The sequence below is a fragment of the Erinaceus europaeus genome, chromosome 23, assembly GCF_950295315.1.
Source record: "Erinaceus europaeus chromosome 23, mEriEur2.1, whole genome shotgun sequence".
In the NCBI taxonomy this organism is placed as follows: domain Eukaryota; kingdom Metazoa; phylum Chordata; class Mammalia; order Eulipotyphla; family Erinaceidae; genus Erinaceus; species Erinaceus europaeus.
Window position 1 is genome coordinate 1,761,936 of NC_080184.1, and position 23,076 is coordinate 1,785,011.

General features: G+C 59.7%; 1 protein-coding gene across 4 annotated transcripts; it reads left to right on the forward strand.

Annotated features, from left to right (window-relative positions):
- The first annotated feature begins 1,065 nt into the window (after positions 1–1,065).
- On the forward strand, positions 1,066–21,895 carry UHRF1 (ubiquitin like with PHD and ring finger domains 1). 4 transcript variants are annotated; one of them, XM_060181957.1, is made up of 17 exons: positions 1,066–1,312; positions 3,157–3,323; positions 6,362–6,637; positions 10,886–11,055; positions 11,664–11,879; positions 12,456–12,556; positions 13,103–13,289; positions 14,067–14,190; positions 14,279–14,386; positions 14,746–14,850; positions 15,158–15,264; positions 15,485–15,647; positions 15,896–16,033; positions 18,101–18,233; positions 18,309–18,463; positions 19,737–19,841; positions 20,735–21,895. In XM_060181957.1, the coding sequence occupies exons 1-17, from the start codon at positions 1,081–1,083 to the stop codon at positions 20,879–20,881; spliced, it is 2,634 nt and encodes an 877-aa protein (XP_060037940.1). In that variant the 5' UTR covers positions 1,066–1,080; the 3' UTR covers positions 20,882–21,895. The 4 variants fall into 4 exon arrangements, with proteins under 4 accessions (XP_060037940.1, XP_060037941.1, XP_060037942.1 ...); XM_060181958.1 differs by having other exon boundaries at positions 3,160–3,323; XM_060181959.1 differs by lacking the exon at positions 1,066–1,312 and adding an exon at positions 2,283–2,372.
- The last annotated feature ends 1,181 nt before the right edge of the window (positions 21,896–23,076 follow it).

Consider the following 23,076-nt stretch of genomic DNA (forward strand, 5'->3'; position numbering starts at 1 on the left):
TATGTACCTTGAGATGTCCCTAAGCCTGGGCTGTGTCCCCAGGCCCAGGGCCACCAGGGACTCCACCCCTACTGTCTGTCCTTGTCTCTCTCTGTGCCACCCACTTGGCCTCTGGCGGGGGGGACTGGGGCACATCGAGACCAGTCTTCCCCCCCCCACCAACTCTTGTCATCACTGTTTGAATTTGGATTTAAAATACATATATATATTATAGCCCTGCTCAGCTCTGGCTGATGGTGGTTGGGGGGATTGAACCTGGGACTTTGGAGCCTCCTTTTTTCTTTCTTTCTTTCTTTTATGGTGTGTGTGTGTCCTGAGAGGGAGGGAACAGAAGACCAAGCCTTTTTTGTTGTTATTTCTTTTAACTTATTTTTCTTTCTTCCCCAAATTCTCAGAGCATAGCCTGTCCCCTCTTGTCCAGCTGGGTCTGCTGGGTCAGCTCAGCTCATGGGGTGCCCCCTCCCCAAGTCACCCCACTGGGACCCCAAGGCCTGCCCGTCCCCAGCTCTGGCCACCTTATCCCTCCTGGCAACCCCCCCCCAGAGGCCATTGTCCTGGGGATTCGTTCTGATATGATATGCTTATCCCCCCCCAAAAAAAAAACAACAAACCAGCACTACCAGCAGCTTCAACTGCCCCCAGTTCTGACCCCGGGGTCCCGGCTTGCAGGAGCCGGGCTGGCGCAGGGTGAGGGGGCTGGGCAGCCTGGCCTTGGCGAAGGCGGGAAGAGCAGGCGGGAAACTTAAGAGGCCAGGGTGGGGAGCGCGGGCCCACAAGTGGGGGTGCCCAGAGCTCGGGCTGGCCATGGGGGGTCGGTGGCAGGATCTCTGCAGGTGGGGGGGTCCTCCCTAACCTGCTCCCACCAGACTCAGCACTTCTGCGCAAGGGGTGCCCGGGGATGGCAACGGATGAAAATATGTGGGGGTGCCCGGCTAGGCTGGTGGGCTCCGCCAACCCGACCCAGGGGGCTTGCACAGGGGCCCCGCCGCCCCCGGCCCCCACCAGGTCCTGGCACCAGGCCCCTCTGCACGCGGGGCGCCGGGCCGAGCTTGCGGGGCGGGGCGGGGCCTGCGGGTCGGAATGGGGGGTGCCCAGAGGCGGGGCGCCCCTCTTCCTCGCTTCCCGCCACTGGCCCGGCCAATCAGCGGCAGCACCGCCCCCCGGCGCGGCCCAGCGACCCCCCAACTCCGTTTTCGCGGGAAAAGAAATCAGAGCAGCTGGCAAGGCCGGGGAGCTGGGGCACCCCGCTCCGTCGGCACCCCCATTCCCACCGGGGCGCTCAGTCGGGCCGGAGCGCCGGGGCGGTGCAGAGGTGAGCGAGCCGCGGCGGGGTCGCCGCTGGGGGGTGGCAGCCAACCTGGGGGGCCTGGCACCCGACCTGGGAGGACTGGCACCAGGGTACCCGGGGGCACCTCTCGGGGCGCATGCGTGCCGGGCGCGGGGCTGCTCCGCCCGGGAGGCCCCCCGGTAGCCCACCGAGAGCGTGTGCATGTTCCCGGGCCGGTTGGCGCGAGAGCTGCGCTTTGGGGGCACCCCCTTCGCAGGGTCGGGGACGCACAGCCGCCGTGGGCACACGCCTGCTGGGGGCCCGGCTTCGGGGTGCCCGGGTGGCGGGCCGGGCCGGGCCTGGGGGGCTCCCCGGCTCCCGGAGGCTTTACACAGCTTTTGGGGGCGCCGCCTCCTGGGGGTACAGCCTGCCCAGCGCCTGGCATCCCCAATCCGGACCCGCAGGTGGCACCTCGGGCCGCAACTTAGCACAGCACTTTTGAGGTTCCCCCTCCCGGTGTGGGGGGTACCCGCGTGCCCGGCGCCTGGGCATACCCGTTCTGGACCCCCAGGAGGCATTCCGGACCGGGCAGCGAGGCCTCGGCTCGCGGAGACCTTGCACACCATTTTGGGGGTGCCCCTCTCCGGGGAGCCCGGCCGGCATGGGCACAAGCGTGTCGGGCCCGGCCAGTTCCGGGTTCCCAGCTCCACCTCCCCCCCCTCCAGCGAGCCCTGGGAAGTGACCCCCGGGAGGCGACCCCCAAGGGCGCGCGGACGCTCCCCCGAGCCCCGCGGGGGTCCAGCCGGCGGTGGGGGAGGGCGGGGCGGCGCGGAGGAGGATGTCAGGCTCCGCGCCTGCGCGCGGAGCGCCCCGCGATTCAATTGTGGCGCCCGGGCCCGATTTCGCGCGCCCTGCGGCCCCCGGGCGCGCCGCAGCCAATGGGGAGCGAGCGGGGCGGGGCCAGAGAACACGGGGCAGCCAATGAGCGCGGCGCCTGTGCCGGGCGGGGCGGGCCTGGGCCGGCCGGCGTGGCCGCGGGGCGCCGGGCCTATAAAAGGGGTCCCGGGGGCGGGGGGCCGGCAGGCGAGGCGTCCGCGGGGCCGAGGTGAGTGGCCCCAGGAGCGGGCGGGGGGCAGCTCGGTTGCCATGGCCACCGCGGGGCGGCGCAGGCCTGCTGGGTGTGTTTTTTGGGGGGTCCTCCGTACTTTGGGGTCCCCGGGGGAGTCTGGAATTGGGGGGGCCGCCTCCGTCCTCCCTTAATCGGGTGTCCCCTTTGAGTCGACTTCCTTTGGCACTTGGGAACTTGCAGCTTCTTCTGGACCTTTATTGGGCGGGGGGCGCTTCTGCCTCTGCCGCCCCCCCGAAAAAAAAAGAGGAAGATAGTGAGTGAATGAGTGAATGAATGAAGCCAGTCGACCCACCTCCAGGCTGCTCGGGACACGGCTGTATAAACAAACTAGTGATTTGTGTTTTTATTTCGTATTTTTCCCCACCCCCTTTTTGTTCCTCTGCAAAGGAGTGTGTGTGTTTCTCTGCAAATGGAGGGGGGGGGGCGCCGGGGAGGCGGTGGTCTCAGGTGGGAGCCCTTGGCCGAGCCCTAACTGCCCGTGTCTGGCCCCAGGCCCTGCAGGTGCTGGTCTTTCATTCACTCACTCACTCACTCACTCACTCACTCACTGCCATGGCTTTCACCAGACTGGCTCCCGCCCCCCCCCCCCCCCAGGGCCAGCTGGAGCCACAGAAGGGGGTAGGGGGAGTGTGTCCCCGCCCCCCAGCTGGACAGGGCTGGGGGACCCTCCGCTCTGACCCCCAGGCGGGGTGTCTCGGTCGCCCTGGGGAAGGTGTTTTCCCGCCGTCCGTCGGTCCATCCGCCCGTCTGTCCCCCCCAGAAGCAGGTACCATGTGGTGGCTTCAGGTACGGACAATGGACGGGAAGGTGACCCACACTGTGAACGCGCTGTCGCGGCTGACCACGGTGAAGGACCTTCGCGTGCAGATCCAGGCGGTGTTCCACGTGGAGCCCGCCCTGCAGAGGCTTTTCTACCGAGGCAAGCAGGTGAGAGCCCCCTCCTCCCTGCACCCCCAGAACCCACCCTCGCAGGCACCTCCGGCTAGGGGTGGGGGGCTCCCCCCACACACACACACATGCCTGGGCCTCCCGGAGCATCCCCACCTGGGCTCTTGCACCCAAACCCCCTTGTAGAAAGAAAAAACAAAACAGGAAAGCAAAAAGAAAAAAAAAAAAAAAAAGGAAGGAAGGAAAGAAACAGCTGTGGAGGAGAAAAAGTTGAAGTTGACAGCTGAGTGTTTTCCTGCTGGACGGACAGGCGGACAGGCGCATGCAGTGCTTGTAGGGTGGCACATGGGCAGGCCTGCAGGTCCCCTTAGAGAGTGCCAGCCTGCTTGCTCATTTTATTAAAGACATTTTAGTGGGGGGCCCAAACCCCGCATGGGGGGGGCACCTGCTCTCCGCACCCCCGGCCCCTGACCTGGGTCCCCAGGCCCAGGGTGACGCTTAAAATGGCCACCCCGGCTCTCCTGCCTTTGGGGGGGGCACGCAGGAGCCCAGGTGGGGGGTGTAGGGCCAGGGGTGGGGAGAGAAGGGCTCCCCCCTCCCTTTTTTTCTTCCCTTGGGTGTCTCTGCGCTGCCTGGGGGCCCCCAGCTGAATGTTGAAGCTTTCTCTGGCCTCTTGCCGGGACTGGCAGGGGCGCGGGCACTGCCGCCATCTGCTGTCGGGCTTGCGGGCCGCCCGGCGGAGAAAGGAAGAGTGTTCCGCTAGGTTTGGGGGGGCGGGGCGGCCCTAGGCAGGCGGGCTCTGACCCCAGCCCGAGCCCCCAGGGTTGGCTTCTCGGGGTGCCCTGCGTGAGAGCCGCGGCACCTCAGCTACCCCCCATCCCTCTGCTGCCCTTTAATTTGCTTTGTCTGCACGCCACCCCCCCCCAAGGCCCCTCCATTCTGACCTGTCCGACCTGCTCTGTCTTATTTTCAGGGTGCGTCTCACAGCGACCTCATGTCACCCCTCAAATGCTAGACCCATCTTGCCTGTCACTCACACCGGCCGTTACTATATTACTATTAATTGGAGAGAGAGAAGCAGAACGTTCCCTGTTGCTCTGGTTCCTACCATACCAGGACTCGAACCCAGGACCAGAGCTCTCGCCACTGCCCCACCTCCTGGGGCTGCTTGTTGCCCCCCCCCCTTTTTGGGGGGTCAGATTTCTTCCAAGTTGAGGCACACCTTAAATCCACCCACTTGGGCCCAGCTGGGGCCTCACTCACGCGTGTAGCTGATCCAGCTGGCTTTTTTCTTTCTGGAGAGGGGGGAAAAAGCTAGCACTCCAAAGGAGCTCCCTCTGGTGCCACTGCACTTTCCCATAGGGTGTCTGGGCTTCACCCTGTGAGTTTGCTTGCTCTCTCTGACCCAAAGCAATACATTCTTATGTAGCTGAACCCCCATTTCCCTCCAGAACCTAGAAAGGAACAGCCCCCCCTTGTCCTTTTTTTTTTTTTTTCTTTTCCTGGGGTTTCCATGTTGGCAAATGTAGCAATGGCAGGACAAACTGTGTCCCTGTGTTAGGGAGAGGGGAGCCCTGGGCATAACCCCCCCGGGGGGGGGCTGGGGCACCCTGATTCCCTGGGATCAAGCTCCCCACACCCTAACAGCGTCCTGCCCTGCCCCCTGGCCCTCTCCCTTCTCTGTCCTCTCTGTCCCCACACCCGCCTGCCCGCCTGGCCCAGGGACTGAGCAGTGCTGTGGCTTCCGGAGGCGGAAGCCAGGCCAGGAGTGTGATGCAATTTCCTCCCCCTCCTGGTGGCCCGGAAGTGGTCCTGCCACTGGGGGTGCAGGAGGGGGCGTTGGGGACATGGGGACACCTGGAAGCTGGCCAGCCTTGCAGCCAGATCTGGGGCTCTCCGAAGGGTCGAGGGGGCTAGAAGCAGCACCCCTTCTAATGTGTGTCTAGGGGTGCTCCGGTATTCCAGAACCTTCCATCCCCCGGTTTCCGTTTTGAACTTTTTGACACGTTTGACACGAAGGCAACTGGAAACAGGACCAGGACGGGCCTGGGGCAGCCGCTGTTGGGGTTTCTTTGGCTCCGGCTGCCAAGAGCTGGCAGGGTCCCCATGTTCAGGCCTCTGATTGGCGGGGAGCCTGGCGGGTGGGGGAAGGGCAGGAGGCTGGCCCCGGGTCCCAGTCCTCTCCGCCCGCAGGTGACCTGCCTTTGAGGCCGCTGGGGCTGATTGGGGAATGGGGAGGCCCCCCCCCAGATTCTGGGTAGTGGGGTGGGGCGGGGGGGGGAGGCAGTCCAAGGGCAGCCTTATGGCCTGGCCAGCCTTGGGGGCCAGATTGATACCTGGTGAGGAGGGGGTGTGTCATAACTGGCCCCCCTCTTTGTGCTGGGAGCACCCCCAGTTCTGCTGGCCACGGCTGTCCTCAGTTACGGCCTCCCTAGAAGGTGAAGTGAGATGAACTTTATGCAAAGAACATGGGTCGCCCGGGCTGCGGGGTGAGGGTCACTTGCAAAATGGGGGTCCTTGGAAAGGCCTTTTGGGGGGCCGCTCCTGCGGCAGCAGCCCAATCCCTCCCCACACCATAGGCTGGCCTTGGCCTCGGGGGGTGATAGAAGCCCCCCCAAAGACACTCATGATCCAGGCTGGGGGAATGTGGGTGTTCCCCAGGGTAGCCCCAAGCTGGGGGGCCAGCAAAGGCTTGGCTGTGGTGGGAGCTGAGGGTCAGAGTTGGAGCTCACTGGGTGCAGTATGGGGTCTTCTGGGGGTCGGAGCTGGGGTTCCTTGGGGGGTCGGAGGTGAGGGTTCCTGGGGAGGTCAGGTGAGGGTTCCTTGGGGGTGGAGCTGGGGGTTCCTTGGGGGGTCAGGTGAGGGTTCCTTGGGGGTCGGAGCTGGGGTTCCTTGGGGGGTCAGAACTGGGGGCTCCTTGGGGGTCAGAGCTGGGGTTCCCTACGGGTCAGACTGGGGATTCACCAGGGACAGAGCTGGGCCCCCCTGGAGTGGGTCGGGGCTGGGGGGCCGGGGGATTGGAGCCGGGGTCTCGGGTGGGGTGCCTAGCCCTGATGCCCCCGCCCCCGCCCCCACAGATGGAGGACGACCACACTCTGTTCGACTACAGCGTGGGACTAAACGACACCATCCAGCTGCTGGTGCGCGCTCGGCCAGCAGACTGGGACTCGGCCTCCCCTTCCACTTCCGATGCAGCGTCCACCTCCACCGCAGCCTCCGACGCTGATGCCGACTCCTGCTCCACTCCAAAGGACGGCGACCGGGACGGGGACGAAGCCAAGGCGGACGGGGACGGGGACGGCGACGAGGATGAGGATGAGGCCTGGAGAGAGACAGACCAGGCGCGCCACAAGGTGGGGCCTCGGAACCTCGCCCCTCCCTTTCCCTCTCACCTTCTCGGGTTTACAGCCTCCAGGATCCCGGTTGGAGCCTCGGGCACCATATGGGAAAACCATTGTGCACCTGGGAAGCTTCAGGGGCCAAGTAGCAGAGCTGGGGCGTCTCTCCTTGCACTGCCTGTCTCTGTGTCTCCCCTTCTCTCCTTGCACTGCCTGTCTCTGTGTCTCCCCTTCTCTCCTTGCACTGCCTGTCTCTGTGTCTCCCCTTCTCTCCTTGCACTGCCTGTCTCTCTGTCTCCCCTTCTCTCCTTGCACTGCCTGTCTCTTTGTCTCCCCTTCTCTCCTTGCACTGCCTGTCTCTGTGTCTCCCCTTCTCTCCTTGCACTGCCTGTCTCTGTGTCTCCCCTTCTCTCCTTGCACTGCCTGTCTCTGTGTCTCCCCTTCTCTCCTTGCACTGCCTGTCTCTGTGTCTCCCCTTCTCTCCTTGCACTGCCTGTCTCTGTCTCCCCTTCTCTCCTTGCACTGCCTGTCTCTGTGTCTCCCCTTCTCTCCTTGCACTGCCTGTCTCTGTGTCTCCCCTTCTCTCCTTGCACTGCCTGTCTCTGTGTCTCCCCTTCTCTCCTTGCACTGCCTGTCTCTGTGTCTCCCCTTCTCTCCTTGCACTGCCTGTCTCTGTCTCCCCTTCTCTCCTTGCACTGCCTGTCTCTGTGTCTCCCCTTCTCTCCTTGCACTGCCTGTCTCTGTGTCTCTCCTTCTCTCCTTGCACTGCCTGTCTCTGTGTCTCCCCTTCTCTCCTTGCACTGCCTGTCTCTGTGTCTCCCCTTCTCTCCTTGCACTGCCTGTCTCTGTGTCTCCCCTTCTCTCCTTGCACTGCCTGTCTCTGTGTCTCCCCTTCTCTCCTTGCACTGCCTGTCTCTCTGTCTCCCCTTCTCTCCTTGCACTGCCTGTCTCTCTGTCTCCCCTTCTCTCCTTGCACTGCCTATCTCTGTGTCTCCCCTTCTCTCCTTGCACTGCCTGTCTCTCTGTCTCCCCTTCTCTCCTTGCACTGCCTGTCTCTGTGTCTCTCCTTCTCTCCTTGCACTGCCTGTCTCTGTCTCCCCTTCTCTCCTTGCACTGCCTGTCTCTGTGTCTCCCCTTCTCTCCTTGCACTGCCTGTCTCTCTGTCTCCCCTTCTCTCCTTGCACTGCCTGTCTCTGTGTCTCTCCTTCTCTCCTTGCACTGCCTGTCTCTGTCTCTCCCCTTCTCTCCTTGCACTGCCTGTCTCTGTGTCTCCCCTTCTCTCCTTGCACTGCCTGTCTCTCTGTCTCCCCTTCTCTCCTTGCACTGCCTGTCTCTGTGTCTCCCCTTCTCTCCTTGCACTGCCTGTCTCTGTGTCTCCCCTTCTCTCCTTGCACTGCCTGTCTCTGTCTCCCCTTCTCTCCTTGCACTGCCTGTCTCTGTGTCTCCCCTTCTCTCCTTGCACTGCCTGTCTCTGTGTCTCCCCTTCTCTCCTTGCACTGCCTGTCTCTGTCTCTCCCCTTCTCTCCTTGCACTGCCTGTCTCTGTCTCCCCTTCTCTCCTTGCACTGCCTGTCTCTGTGTCTCCCCTTCTCTCCTTGCACTGCCTGTCTCTGTGTCTCCCCTTCTCTCCTTGCACTGCCTGTCTCTGTCTCCCCTTCTCTCCTTGCACTGCCTGTCTCTGTGTCTCCCCTTCTCTCCTTGCACTGCCTGTCTCTGTGTCTCCCCTTCTCTCCTTGCACTGCCTGTCTCTGTCTCCCCTTCTCTCCTTGCACTGCCTGTCTCTGTCTCCCCTTCTCTCCTTGCACTGCCTGTCTCTGTCTCTCCCCTTCTCTCCTTGCACTGCCTGTCTCTGTGTCTCCCCTTCTCTCCTTGCACTGCCTGTCTCTGTGTCTCCCCTTCTCTCCTTGCACTGCCTGTCTCTGTCTCCCCTTCTCTCCTTGCACTGCCTGTCTCTGTGTCTCCCCTTCTCTCCTTGCACTGCCTGTCTCTCTGTCTCCCCTTCTCTCCTTGCACTGCCTGTCTCTGTCTCCCCTTCTCTCCTTGCACTGCCTGTCTCTGTGTCTCCCCTTCTCTCCTTGCACTGCCTGTCTCTCTGTCTCCCCTTCTCTCCTTGCACTGCCTGTCTCTGTGTCTCCCCTTCTCTCCTTGCACTGCCTGTCTCTCTGTCTCCCCTTCTCTCCTTGCACTGCCTGTCTCTGTCTCCCCTTCTCTCCTTGCACTGCCTGTCTCTGTGTCTCCCCTTCTCTCCTTGCACTGCCTGTCTCTGTGTCTCCCCTTCTCTCCTTGCACTGCCTGTCTCTGTGTCTCCCCTTCTCTCCTTGCACTGCCTGTCTCTGTGTCTCCCCTTCTCTCCTTGCACTGCCTGTCTCTGTCTCCCCTTCTCTCCTTGCACTGCCTGTCTCTGTGTCTCCCCTTCTCTCCTTGCACTGCCTGTCTCTCTGTCTCCCCTTCTCTCCTTGCACTGCCTGTCTCTGTCTCCCCTTCTCTCCTTGCACTGCCTGTCTCTGTGTCTCCCCTTCTCTCCTTGCACTGCCTGTCTCTGTGTCTCCCCTTCTCTCCTTGCACTGCCTGTCTCTGTCTCCCCTTCTCTCCTTGCACTGCCTGTCTCTGTGTCTCCCCTTCTCTCCTTGCACTGCCTGTCTCTCTGTCTCCCCTTCTCTCCTTGCACTGCCTGTCTCTGTCTCCCCTTCTCTCCTTGCACTGCCTGTCTCTGTGTCTCCCCTTCTCTCCTTGCACTGCCTGTCTCTGTGTCTCCCCTTCTCTCCTTGCACTGCCTGTCTCTGTCTCCCCTTCTCTCCTTGCACTGCCTGTCTCTCTGTCTCCCCTTCTCTCCTTGCACTGCCTGTCTCTGTCTCTCCTACTCTCCTTGCACTGCCTGTCTCCGTGTCTCTCCCCTTCTCTCCCTCACTTCTCTCTCCCCATCTCTATCTCTTTGTTTTTTGCCTTCAGGGTTATCGCTGAGGCTTGGTGCCTGCAATCAGGAATCCACCATTCCTGGAGGCTATTTTTTTCCCTCTTGTTGCCTTTGTTTATCGGTGTTGTTACTATGATTGTTGTTACTATTATTGTTGTCATTGTTGTTGGTGGATAGGACAGAGACATGGAGAGAGGAGGGGAAGACGGGGAGAGAAAGACAGACACCTGCAGACCTGCTTCACCGCCTGTGAAGCGACTCCCCTGCAGGTGGGGAGCCGGGGGCTCGAACCGGATCCTTACGCCAGTCCTTTCTCCCCTTTCTATCACTCCTGTCACTTTGTCTTCCATGCCTATCTCTCTCTTCTGTTTCCTTGTCTCCCTCCTGTGTCTCTATCCATCTCCCCATCTCTCTCTTGTCTGCCTCTCTTCCCATCTTTCCTGTCTCTTGTCCCTGTCTCTCCCTCATCTTTCCTGTGTTTCGGTGTTTCTCCCTGTCTCCTGTCTGTCTTGTCTCTCTCATTCTTTCTCACCATTCTTTTTAAAAAATTTTTTATATTTATTTATTTTCCCTTTTTGTTGCCCTTGTTTATTGTTGTTATTGATGTCATCGTCGTTGTTGGCTAGGACAGAGAGAAATGGAGAGAGGAGGGGAAGACAGAGAGGGGGAGAGAAAGACAAGACACCTGCAGACCTGCTTCACCGCCTGTGAAGTGACTCCCCTGCAGGTGGGGAGCTGGGGGCTTGAACCGGGATCCTTACGCCGGTCCCTGCGCTTTGCACCACCTGCGCTTAACCCGCTGCACTATGGCCCGACTCTCCTTTCTCACCATTCTTATTTCCTTCTGTCTCTCTCTCTCCATCTGTCTCTTTCATCTCTTTTTAAAAAAATATATTTATTTCTTTTCCCTTTTGTTCCCCTTGTTTTTTCCTTTCCTTTTTTTTTTTTTCAGAGCACTGCTCAGCTCTGGTTTATGATGGTGCAGGGGATTGAACCTGGGACTTAGGAGCCTCAGGCATGAGAGTCTCTTTGCAGAAGATGCTATTTACCCCTGCCCATCTTGCATCTCTTATGAAGTGTGCATTCTTAGGGCCCCGTGACACAATAAACAAGGGCCCCCAAAGCACCATGGTTGAGGCTGGAGTGGTAGCTCAGCGGGCAGGACACTGCCCTCTGCCCTGCGTGAGGCCCAGGTCTGAGCCCTGGTGCCACCTGGCAGTGCCCTGGCATGGGGGGGGCTCCCAGTGCTGTACTGTCTCCATCTGAAACACCCACGGGGGTGTGGGCAGGGTCTGGGCTGCTCAGGCCAGAGGACCTTCTGGAACGATCATAGTGGCCCGTCTCCCACAGGCGGGTGAGTACGTGGATGCCCGAGACACGTCCATGGGCGCCTGGTTCGAGGCACGGGTGGTGCGGGTGACGCGCAGGGTGCCCTTGGACGAGCCTGGCTGCTCCTCGAAGGCCGTGAGGACGGATGATGGGAACGAGGAGGACATTGTGTACCATGTGGAGTATGACGAGTGAGTGGGGAACTCTGGGGGATGGGGGGTCTGGGGGACCCTGGGGGCCTGGGAGCCTGGGGCATGGGGAATCTGAGGGACCCGGAGGGTTCTGGGGGACCCTGGGGATCTGGGGTATGGGGGTCCTGGGGGTGGGGCTGGGGGGCCTGGGATCCTGGGGATGGGGTCTGGGGGACCCTGGGGTCCTGAGGTCTTGGGGGATGGGTATTCTGGGGGGACCCTCGGGGCCTGGGATCCATGGACCTTGGGTTGTGTGGGGGACCTGGGGTCTGGGGGACTCAGGCAATGGGACTCTGGGGGTCTTTGACTTGGGGGCTGTGGGCTTCTGGGTGCCTTAAGATTCTCGGGGGTGGGCTTGGGGACTTGGTCTGGGATATGGGGACATGGGCTTTTGGGGGGGCAGGGGGACTTGGGGGCCTGAGACATGGGGGCCTGGGGGACCCTGCAGACCTGGGGGTTCTGGGAGTTCTGGGGGATTCAGGCTTTGGGCCGTTGGGGTTCAAGAGACTCGGGGAGTCTGAGGGTCCGGAGACGTGAGTCTGGGGCCCCAAGCGTTGCCAGGCTACAGGGGTGGGGGCTTCGGGGTGACCCTCCGGCTCCCTCCCCAGCTACCCGGAGAACGGTGTGGTGACTATGGCTTCGCGGGACGTGCGGGCGCGGGCCCGGCACGTACTGCCCTGGGCAGAGCTGCAGGAGGGTCAGGAGGTGATGGTCAACTACAATCCAGACAACGTCAAGGAGCGTGGCTTCTGGTATGACGGTGTCATCGTGCGCAAAAAGGAGACACGCACCACCCGAGAGCTGGTGGCCAACGTCAGCATCGGGTGAGCGGGCTTGGCACCATTCAGAGGGGCAGCTCAGCTCCAGAACTTCCTCTGGAGCCATAGGGTCTTCCCATGTGGTGCTGGGGCTCATGGGGGAGGCACCCATGCCCAGCCCCATGACCTCACTTTGTAGCTCTGGGCTAATTTTTTTATTTTTTGGTGAGAGGAGAGACCTCACAGCCCTGTTCCACCCTCCATGGAGCTCCCTGGGTGCTGTGCAGTCCTCTATCCCGTGTAATGCTGGGACCTGAAGCCAGGGCCTCACTTGGTTGAGCACACCTGTCACCATGTGTAAGGACCCAGGTTCAAGCCCTTGGCTCTCAAGCCCCTTGCCTACAGGGGCTTCGATTCACAAGTTGTGGAGCTGGGCTGCAGGTGTCTCTTGTCTCTCTCCCTATCTTCCCCTTCTCATTTCTTTGTCAAAGAAAAAGGGGGAAACCACATGGGCTTTATTGGTGCCGCCCTGCCCATGTCCCCTGTGGCGCCTCAGAGGAAGGACCCTTGAGCTGTATCCCCAGCCCCATTGATAATGACAATGGTCATGCTGACCCCAGGGTTCCCTGTGTCACCCCACAGGGGCGAGTACATCAACAACTGCCGGATCCTCTTCGTGGACGAGGTCTTCAAGATCGAGCGGTCTGGGGAGACCACCCCAGTGGTGGACAACCCACTGAGGAGTGAGTGGGGCGTGGCCTGACAAGGACTCGTGGGCGTGACTCAGCTGTGTAGGGGCGTGACCCTATTGCTAATGGATGGGGGCGTGGCTTGGCGTGGGGCGTGGCTTGACTTGCATTGGACGTGGTAACGTGTGTGGGTGTGGCTTGGTCTGGCTGCGGTTGGGTGTATTCTGATATGTGGGCGTGGCTTGGCCCTGGGCTCCCTTGGGGGCGTGGTTTGGCCCTGAGCTCCCTTGGGGGCGTGGTTTGGATGTTGGAGCTCACAGCATGGGTGTGGCTTGGCTGAGTGCCTGTGGTCCCACGTGGGGGCGTGGTTCCACGTATGGGGGTGGCTCCGTGTGTGCCCCTGAGCTGGGGTGGCTGGGGGAGGCTTGATAATGGGCATGGTTTGGTGAAGCCCGGCTCCGGGTGGTCACGGCTTAGATGTCAGTAGGCAGGCTGCCCCATGTGAGCCCTCCACCCGGGTGAGCTCCCCACCCCCGGTGTGAGTCCCCCCGCCCGTGTCCCCCCACGCGTGTCCCTGCTGACCCAGCCCCCCACCCGCAGGGAAGAGCGGTCCCTCCTGCCGCCGCTGTCGGGACGACCCCCGCAAGCTCTGCCGCTCCTGTGCCTGCCGCGTGTGTGGGGGGAAGCAGGACCCCGACAAGCAGCTGCTGTGTGACGAGTGCGACATGGCCTTCCACCTGTACTGCCTGCGCCCACCCCTCGCCAGCGTGCCCCCGGAGCCCGAGTGGTGCGTCCTGCCCCTGCCCCTGCGCATCCTCACAGGGGGAACAGAGACTGACGGACAGGGACAGGAGAGGGGGAGGCCGGGTGGAGGCTGAGGTCCTGGGTTCAAGCCCCAGCACCACCATCAGCCAGAGCTCAGCAAGGCTCTGGGGAAATAGTAATAATAATAATAGTGTGTTCTGCAAAAAAAGACTCTTCCACCTGAAGCTCTGAGGTCCCGGGTTCGACCCACAGCTGAACAGGGCTCTGGGGTCTCCTATCTCTGTATCTCGTTACAATAAACTATTTAAAAAAAAATCATCCGAAGAGACTGGGAGACAGGAGAGACAGAGAGATACCTGCAGCCCTACTTCACCACTTGTGATCCTTCCTCCCTGCAGGGGCTTGAACCTGGGTCCTTGCACATGGTGACAAGGGAATCCTTTTAAGGACTGAATTTTTAAGGTTTATTTCCAAGAGAGAAGCAGAGCCTCCCTCTGCTACCTGCGATGCTGGGAATCGAACGTGGGGCCCCACGGCGGCTCTTATTTTATGTGACCCGCCCTGGTGGGGGGGTGGCACGAGAGGTGGGTCTACCGAGAGAGGGCACACATTCCCAGACTAGAGGACCTGGGTTTGATCCCCCAATCAGTCATTACTCCAGGAGCGGTACTGTGACGTCTCTCAATAAAAATATTTGTTACTGTCATTGGTTTCCCGGCCCGACATTCCCGTGGCCCTGTCCCAGATACCCCTCAGGCCCCCGTGACCCTTGTGACCTCTGTGCGGCCCCTACCCGCAGGTACTGCCCCGAATGCCGCACGGACTCCAGTGAGGTGGTGCTGGCTGGCGAGAAGCTGAAGCAGAGCAAGAAGAAAGCCAAGATGGCTTCAGCCACCACGTCCTCCCGGCGCGACTGGGGCAAGGTGACGCCCGGCCTCTGTCCCTCCGGGGTGGGGGACCTTTCCCCTCCCCGTCGTCCCCCCAGGCTCACTGCCCCGTCCCTGTCCCCAGGGCATGGCCTGCGTGGGCCGCACCAAGGAATGTACTATCGTGCCGTCCAACCACTATGGCCCCATCCCCGGCGTCCCCGTGGGCAGCATGTGGCGCTTCCGGATGCAGGTACCCGGGCTTCTAGAAGGTTCCGCCAGGGCCGGGTGGGTCGTTGGGGAGGCCCGGGTCACCTGCTCAGACTGGGGTCTGCGGGTGACGGTCTGTGCTTGTTGTTTGGTTTACATTTTGCTGTAAATTTCATCGCTCTGAGATGGTTTCAGAGGGAGCAGAGCATTTAACTGGCACGTGTGATCCTGGGGATCCAGTTCAGGACCTGGTGCTTTGCCCAGCGAACCATCTCCCGGGCTCCTCTTTCTCCGGCACACGTGGTGCCGGGGCTAGAACCTGGGCCTTGAACGCTAACCATTTGGCCACCTCTCTGGCCCCCGGCCTGCCTGATGTCTGTGTCCCCTCCCCCACCACCCCAGGTCAGTGAGTCTGGGGTACACCGGCCCCACGTGGCAGGCATCCACGGCCGCAGTAACGACGGCGCCTACTCCCTGGTCCTGGCCGGCGGTTATGAGGATGATGTGGTGAGTGGGGCTTGGCCAGGTGGCGCTGGGGACAGGGTCACAGGGTCCTCCATCCTCCAACTCCTCTAGGAGCGTCTCCTTGCCCGGACTCCCACGTTGTCCCTGTCTTTGGGTGGGGTTCTCTGGGGATCTTCTAGGAGTATCCTGTGTCTCCACCCCCATCCTGGGGGATCCCCGCTTTATATGAACCGTGTTTGTCTGTAATGAGACAGACCTACTGCAGCCTAGTTGGTACCCGGAGTTGAACCTGGGCCCTCCGGCCCGCACAGCTCAGGGGCTCACCCTGCTTCCTCCCCTGCCCCCCCAGGACCATGGTAACTTCTTCACCTACACGGGCAGCGGGGGGCGTGACCTCTCAGGGAACAAGCGGACGGCCGAACAGTCCTGTGACCAGAAGCTCACCAACACCAACAGGTGCTGGGGCCGGGGGGCAGGGTCTGTGTGTGGACGAACAGGGCCCAGTGCCAATAAAACTTTATTCGCAAAACCAGGTCGGGGGCCAGAGAACACTGCCTCTTCTTGGCCGGGCTGGGAGGGTTCTTCTGGGCCCGAGGACCCCAGGGAAGGCCTGCAGGACGGAGGGCAGGGATGTGGTGACACCTGCGTTACCCCCGTCTCCCCCTCTTGCCCCCAGAGCGCTGGCGCTCAATTGCTCGGCCCCCATCAATGACCAGGAGGGGGCGGTGGCCAAGGACTGGCGTTCGGGGAAGCCAGTCCGCGTGGTGCGTAACATGAAGGGTCGCAAACACAGCAAGTACGCCCCTCAAGAAGGCAACCGCTATGATGGGATCTACAAGGTGAGCTATGCTCCCCCCTGCCGGGCGCTTTTATAGCAGGATAGAGGCCACAAGGCCAGAGCTTCCTCTGGTGCCATGTTTTCTGCCATGTGATGCCAGGGCTTCAAACCGGGAGCTCCCAGCACTTCTCTTCTGTCAGGATACTTGCTCCTTTGGTGTCTGTGTCTGCCCCCCTCCCCCCCCCCAGTCAGTCACCCTCAGCTCTGGGACACACACCCCTGACGCCCGCCCCCCTTGCCTCCCTGCAGGTGGTGCGGTACTGGCCCGAGAAAGGCAAGTCGGGCTTCCTGGTGTGGCGTTACCTTCTGCGCAGGGACGACACAGAGCCTGTACCCTGGACCAAGGAGGGCCAGGACCGCACCAGGAGGCTGGGGCTCACCATGCAGGTGTGTTTCGTCGATGCGAGAGAGGGGGGCGGGGAGGTGGCAGACAGCAAAGCCCCTCCACTTGCCCAGCTCTGGCCATGCCCAGGATGGGGTCCGGGGCTTCATACATGCTCAGTGTCACAGAGCTTTCAGAGGCACACACAGAGGGGACAGATCCCAGCCTTGGAGCTTCCTCTGGTGCTGTCGTACCTCCCTCTGGGGCTGTCGTATGGTGTCAGGGTCGGAGCCTGGCTCAGTTGGGAAAAGCTCTCTTGACCCCTCACCCACACACCAAACCCCACTCCTATGTCCAAAAACAAACCAGGAATTAGCACATGTTGTATGGGTGGACTAGAGACAGCTCTCCGTGAGGACCAGGGAGCCAGCACAGCGGTTCTGCAGACAAGACTCTCCTGCCCGAGGCTCTGAGGTCCCAGGTTCAATCCCCAGCACCACCATCAGCCAGAGCTCAGCAGGGCTCTGGTGTGGTGTGGTGGTGGTGGTGGGAGGCATAGTAAAACCAAAGAAGAAAAGAGAAGACCTGGGAGTATGATTCCAAGGAATTCCAGAGGGGCCCAAGGCTCTGTGGAATGGCCTAAGAGAATCCCTCCCTCCAGGCACTGTGGGTGCTTCTGGGGGCATCTGCGGCCCCTCAGGGAAGGAATTAAAGTCTTAGAGAAGTGGTAGCTGACATCTGGGAGGAGCCCCCAGAGCCCAAGGCCCCCGGAGGCTGTGAGTTAAAGTCTGCTCCCTGCCAGAGCTCAGCTCTGCTCTGATCTGTCTTGTGGAAGCAAACACACATTATTATTATTATTAATTATATTTATCAAAGAAGATAGCAGAGCCTACACACACACACACACACACACACACACACACACACACGTACATCCTTTCCTTTGGTGCAGCACACCAGCTCCAGTCCAAGTTCTGCTGAGTGTTTTCCCTTCTGATCTTGTTTTTCAACTTCTATGAGTGAGATCATCCCGTATTCATCCTTCTGTTTCTGACTTGTTTCACTTAAACATGATTTCTTCAAGCTCCATCCAAGATGGACTGAGAACGGTGAAGTCACCATTTTTGTTGTTGTTGTTTATTCTGCCTCCAGGGTTATTGCTGGCACTCGGTGCCTGCACCATGAATCCACTGCTCCTGGAGGCCATTTTTCCCCCTTTTGTTGCCCGTGTTGTAGCCTTGTTGTGGTTATTATTGTTATTGTTGATGTCTTTCGTTGTCGGATAGGACGGAGAGAAATGGAAGGAGGAGGGGAAGACGGGCAGAGAAAGACACCTGCAGATTTGCTTCACCGCATGTGAAGCGACTCCCCAGCAGATGGGGAGCTTGGGGGGCTCCAATGAAGTCACCATTTTTCATAGCTGAGTAGTATTCCATTGTGTATCTAGACCACAACTTGCTCAGCCACTCATCTGTTGTTGGACACCTGGGTTGCTTCCAGGTTTTGGCTATTACAAGTTGGGCAACTAAGAACATATGTGCACACAGATCTTTTTGGATGGGTGTGTTGGGTCCCTTAAGAGATATCCCAGGAGAGGAATTGCAGGGTCACAGGGCAGGTCCATTTCTAGCCTTCTGAGAGTTCTCCAGACTCTCTCTACAGGGGCTGGACCCATTGACATTCCCACCAACAGTGCAGGAGGGTCCTTTGTCCCCACAGCCTCTCCAGCATTTGTTGTCCTTTCTGATGCCGTGAGCACGTTCCCCTAGTCAGGAAGTAAAAAAACATGGGGCTCAGCAGGTCGCTCACTGGATGGGCACACAGCTAAGAAACACAAGGACCCAGGTTTGAACCCTCAGCCCCCACCTGCAGGGGGGAAGCTTCCCGACCGAGCAGTGGAGCGGGGCTGCAGGTGTCTCTGTTTCTGTTTCAAGCCAGAGGCCCTGAGTTCCATCCCTTGTATTGCAGGTGCCAGAGGGAGGCTCTGCTTTTTTTCTCCCCTCCTCTCTCTCTCTCTCATATCAATAAATCAGAATCTCCAGCCTCAAAGGCCAGGGAGAGGTTTTGGGGAGGGTGTGTCCCCGCAGGCCCCTGTCCTCACAGCCCGTCTTTGTCCGCCCGTCCGCCCACAGTACCCCGATGGTTACCTGGAGGCCCTCGCCCTCAAAGAGCAAATGAAGCCAAAGCGCAAGGCCAGGTCGCGGGGGGAGGAGGCAGCCGAGTCCAGCACCCCCAATAAGGCCAAGCGGAAGAGCAAGTCTGCAGGTGCGGGTGCCCCGACCCGTGGGGGCGGGGGGGGGGGACGGCTGGGACGCCACTAACCCCGACTCAACAACCCAGGCAACAGCCCCAGCGACGAATCCCCCGGGAAGACCTACAAGAAGAGCCGGGTGGAGTCCTTCACCCTCTCGACTGAGCAGAGCCGGCTCATCAAGGATGACAAGAGCAACAGCAAGCTGTGGGCGGAGACCCTCAAGGCACTCAAGGACAGCACGGTGAGCCCGGGCAGTGAGGGGGGCCCAGGCACGGCACCAGGGAGCCCAGGGAGGGTGGGCAGGGCTGTGGGTCTCTCCTCTCTCAGCACCAGGCACGGCACCAGGGAGCCCATGCAGGGAGGGCAGGGCTGTGGGGTCTCTCCTCTCTCAGCACCAGGCACAGCACCCAGGGAGCCCCATGGAGGATGGGCAGGGCTGTGGGGTGGATCTCTCCTCTCTCAGCACCAGGCACAGCACCCAGGGAGCCCATGGAGGGTGGGCAGGGCTGTGGGGTCTCTCCTCTCTCAGCACCATGCACAGCACCCAGGGAGCCCATGCAGGGTGGGCAGGGCTGTGGGGTCTCTCCTCTCTCAGCACCCTGCACAGCACCCAGGGAGCCCATGCAGGGTGGGCAGGGCTGTGGGGTCTCTCCTCTCTCAGCACCCTGCACAGCACCCAGGGAGCCCATGCAGGGTGGGCAGGGCTGTGGGGTCTCTCCTCTCTCAGCACCAGGCACAGCACCCAGGGAGCCCATGGAGGGTGGGCAGGGCTGTGGGGTCTCTCCTCTCTCAGCACCATGCACAGCACCCAGGGAGCCCATGGAGCAGGGCTGTGGGGTCTCTCCTCTCTCAGCACCCTGCACAGCACCCAGGGAGCCCATGGAGGGTGGGCAGGGCTGTGGGTGTCTCCTCTCTCAGCACCAGGCACAGCACCCAGGGAGCCCATGGAGGGTGGGCAGGGCTGTGGGGTCTCTCCTCTCTCAGCACCAGGCACAGCACCAGGGAGCCCCATGGAGGGTGGGCAGGGCTGTGGGGTCTCTCCTCTCTCAGCACCAGGCACATCACCCAGGGCCCCCATGGAGGGTGGGCAGGGCTGTGGGGTCTCTCCTCTCTCAGTACCCGGCACAGCACCCAGGGAGCCCCATGGAGGGTGGGCAGGGCTGTGGGGGTCTCTCCTCTCTCAGCACCATGCACAGCACCCAGGGAGCCCATGGAGGGTGGGCAGGGCTGTGGGTCTCTCTGTCTCTGGAGACTGAGATTCGAGTCCCATGTTCTTCCTGTCTGGCTGGCTGAGGGTCCTTACTGTTTTGTTGGGAGGGGGTTGTCTCTCTTTCGGTGAGTGGTTACCAGTGACTTTATGTCCTGTGGTGAGGTCCTTGGGGTGCTGTGAGCTGTCCCCTTCTCTGGGCTGGCCTTGACCTGACGTTGACTTTGGCATTGGGTGGCTCTGGGCTTCCCTCGCCCCCTCCCCTCACCGTCCCCTTGTCCCTCTCCCGCCCTAACTGCTGAACCAGTTCCAGAAGTTTTTGAGCAAAGTCAGCGAGACCTTCCAGTGTATCTGCTGCCAGGAGCTGGTCTTCCGGCCCGTCACCACAGTCTGCAAACACAACGTGTGTAAGGTAGGGCCCCCCCAAAACTCAGAACATTCTGGAAAGATCTGGAATACTCCATAGTCTTCCAGAAGCCACCGTCCCACCCTTGCAGCTTCCAACAAACGGGATCCATCTCCCGGTCCCCCCTCCTGCTCCCACCTGCTGTTGGGGGCTCGGGCTCCGCAGCTGGTTTGGTCTTTCCTGGTGCTAGTGACTAAATGGCTCCGACCCCCCAGAAACGTACAAATGCATGGCACCCCAGCACTTCCTGGTTACGGGGACCAGGCTCTGAGAATTCCGTCCCCTGCGAGAGAGATTGTCATGACACACACCGGGGTGTCATTACACCTGGGACACCGAACACCAAGGCCCCATGCGTGGGGGCTGGGGGGAGGTGTCTGCACTTTCAGGGTTCGAACCCGGACCCCACTGTCGCAGGGAAGCTCCATGGGTTTCTGTCCATCTTTGTCTGACTTGTTAAAAAAAAAAATTCCAGATGTAAATAGATATCAGAGAGAGAAGCAGAGCCTCCTTCCAGCACAGGGGATGCCAGGGATTGAACCGGGGGCTCAGGCCTATGAGGACCTGGGCTTTCGCTTGCTTGTTCTGTCACCTGGTGGGTAGGAGACTTGAGGGTCCGGAGGGACTTCTGACGCCTTGGTGTCCACAGCTAACTCAAGCTAACCCTCTTTCCTTCCCTCCCTCCCTCCCTCCCTCCTTCTCCCTCTCTGCTCTGCCTCTCTCTGCCTCTTTCCCTCCCTCTCTCTCTTCCTCTCTCCCTCTCTCCGTCTTTCTGTCTTTCTCTGCCCCTCCTTCCCTCTTTCGCTGCCTCTTTCCCTCTCCCACCCCCTCTCCCTTCCCCTGTCCCTCTCCCTCTCTCCCTTTCTCCTTCTCTCCCTCCCTCCCTCCCTGTCTCTCAGGGCTGCCTGGACCGGTCCTTCAAAGCTCAGGTGTTCAGCTGCCCGGCCTGCCGCCGTGAGCTGGGCCGCAGCGAGTCCATGACCGTCAACCAGCCCCTGCAGACCATCCTAGACCTGTTCTTCCCCGGCTACGGCAGCGGCCGGTGATGCCAGCACTTGCCCAGCCCGAACCCCAACTCGCAGTGGGGGGCTCACTCCCGGCCCCCTCCAGGGCCCGTCCTGTCCTTCTTTGCTTCTTGTTGTTGTTTGTTTCTCCTCGAATCCTCGACCTCTACAGGATTTGGTACCCCGCCCCCCAAAAACACACACACACCCCAGAAAGCAAGACTTTCGCAAGTGTCAGGATTCGGAGTTTTCAAAGCCGTCCAATGCTTTTTCCCTTTCCTCCTGGAGAAGATTCCAGAAGATTGTCCGTCCTCCTTGCTCAGGTCCCCTTGGGAGACCTGCCCTGTGGCCTTCCATCTCCCAGGAGGAGGGGGACGGTGTCCTCCCCGTGGTCCCCCTGCAGACCCACAGAGCCAGGTTCAAGTGCCTTGAGTCCTTCCTTCTCTGAACACATGGACTGTTGACCTCTTGTCGTTAGTTTTCCTGTGAGCACTGAATTGTCAAAAAAAAACGCCAACCAGGTTCTTCCTCCAAAAATCTGGGCTTTATTATTTTGCTCTTGTTTGGGGGGGGGGTTTGCCCAGAGTGTCATCGACCAGGTGAGAATCCAGTTTTTCAGCCCACTAACTTGGAATTCTAAGAGAATTTCCTTTTATTTTTTTGTCTCTCCCCCCCCAAGCAAATACTTTTTTCTTTTTCTTTTTTTTCAAAATGAAATTTTGTTGTAGTTACTGTATATGTTAACAAGAAAACAAACAAAACAACAATGCTATAACTTAGGGTATGTTCATGTTTTCCTTTGTTTTCCCCTGACTTTACCCAAGTTTGCAGTTCTATACCTCAGCAGAGCAGGGCTATTTGAAATCACACAACTGCAGACAAACCCAGAACAATGTTTCTTACTGTTTATTTTATTATCCCCCTCCCCCCCCATCATGGTTAGGTGTGGTGATTGATTGATTGTTGTAGACAAGGAAAGAGTCGCTGTTTCTAAGGAGTTCCAAGATGTTTCTGTCCGGATTTTAGATTTCTCAGAATAAATAACTTGCATATATATACTGCTAGTTGTGCCTTGTCCTTTTGGCAAAGTGTTTCCTAGGCATTTTGAGCTCGTCCAAAACGTGAGATTTTTGTTGACTCCTTGTTCTAATTGTAAATAGATGTTGTAGGCCTGGGGTGGGGTTCAGTGGGCAAATCGGTGGACTCTCCAGCCTGAGGTCCTGAGTTTGTCCCCAACATGCTATGTGCTGGAGGGAGGCTCTGCTGCTCTTTCCCTCCCATTAATAAAATTAAAAACTTATTTCATATGAGCTCAAGAGAGAAGCCAAGGTGCGGCTCCAATCTGCTGGGCTGGGTGGGGTTGGAACCAGGAGCCTCAGAAGAGCTAAGATCCACTTAGAAACCTGAGATCAGAGTTTCATCTGAAAGCTGTCGTGTTCCCCACCCCAGCCCCCATGGGCCCCCGGGGTGGGTGCCTGCTCTCCTGGGCCACAGCCCAGGTTGGAGCCCGGGCACCCTGTGAGTATCGATACCATGCCGCTGGGGGAAACCCCGTGGTCTCTGAAGGGGAAAAAAAAGTCAGTTGGGGACAATGAAACCCTGGTGACAGGGCATGGACTGATGTTTTTCTGTTTTCTGTTTTTTAATTAGTGACTTCACTTTGAGACGAGTAATTCCATACCGTTCCCACCACCAAAGTTTGGTGTCCACATTCCCTCGGTTGGAAACTGCAATGGTTCTCCCATGGTCACAGAGGGGGACTGACTGATTTTTTTTATCTCCAGGGTTATCACTGGGGCTCGGTGCCTACACTACAAATCCATTGCTCCTGGAGGCTTTTTTTTTGTTGTTGTTGTTGCCCTTGTTTTATCATTGTGATCTTTGTTCTACTGATCTGTACTATTTTTTAAATTTTATTTATTACCCTTTTGTTGCCCTTGTCTTTTTATTGTTGTTGTAGTTATTGTTGTTATTGCTGTCGTCGTTGTTGGATAGGACGGAGAGAAATGGAGAGAGGAGGGGAAGGCAGAGGGGGAGAGAGCAAGATAAACACCTGCAGACCTGCTTCACCGCCTGTGAAGTGACTCCCCTGCAGGTGGGGAGCCTGGGGCTCTAGCCGGGATCCTTAGGCCGGTTCTTGTGCTTTGCACCACGTGCACTTAAGCCACTGTGCTACTGCCCGGCCCCAAGCATTGGCCTTTCATGCCCGAGGTTCCTGGTGACCCTCACCCCCGATC

Bases quoted from the DNA above. Each gene is read 5' to 3' on its own strand.
- UHRF1 (XM_060181957.1), top strand. From the start codon at position 1,081: ATGGGGGGTGCCCAGAGGCGGGGCGCCCCTCTTCCTCGCTTCCCGCCA. The intron at 11,056-11,663 runs GTGAGTGGGGAA...CTCCCTCCCCAG, and splicing joins TACCATGTGGAGTATGACGA to CTACCCGGAGAACGGTGTGG. The intron at 11,880-12,455 runs GTGAGCGGGCTT...GTCACCCCACAG, and splicing joins GTGGCCAACGTCAGCATCGG to GGGCGAGTACATCAACAACT.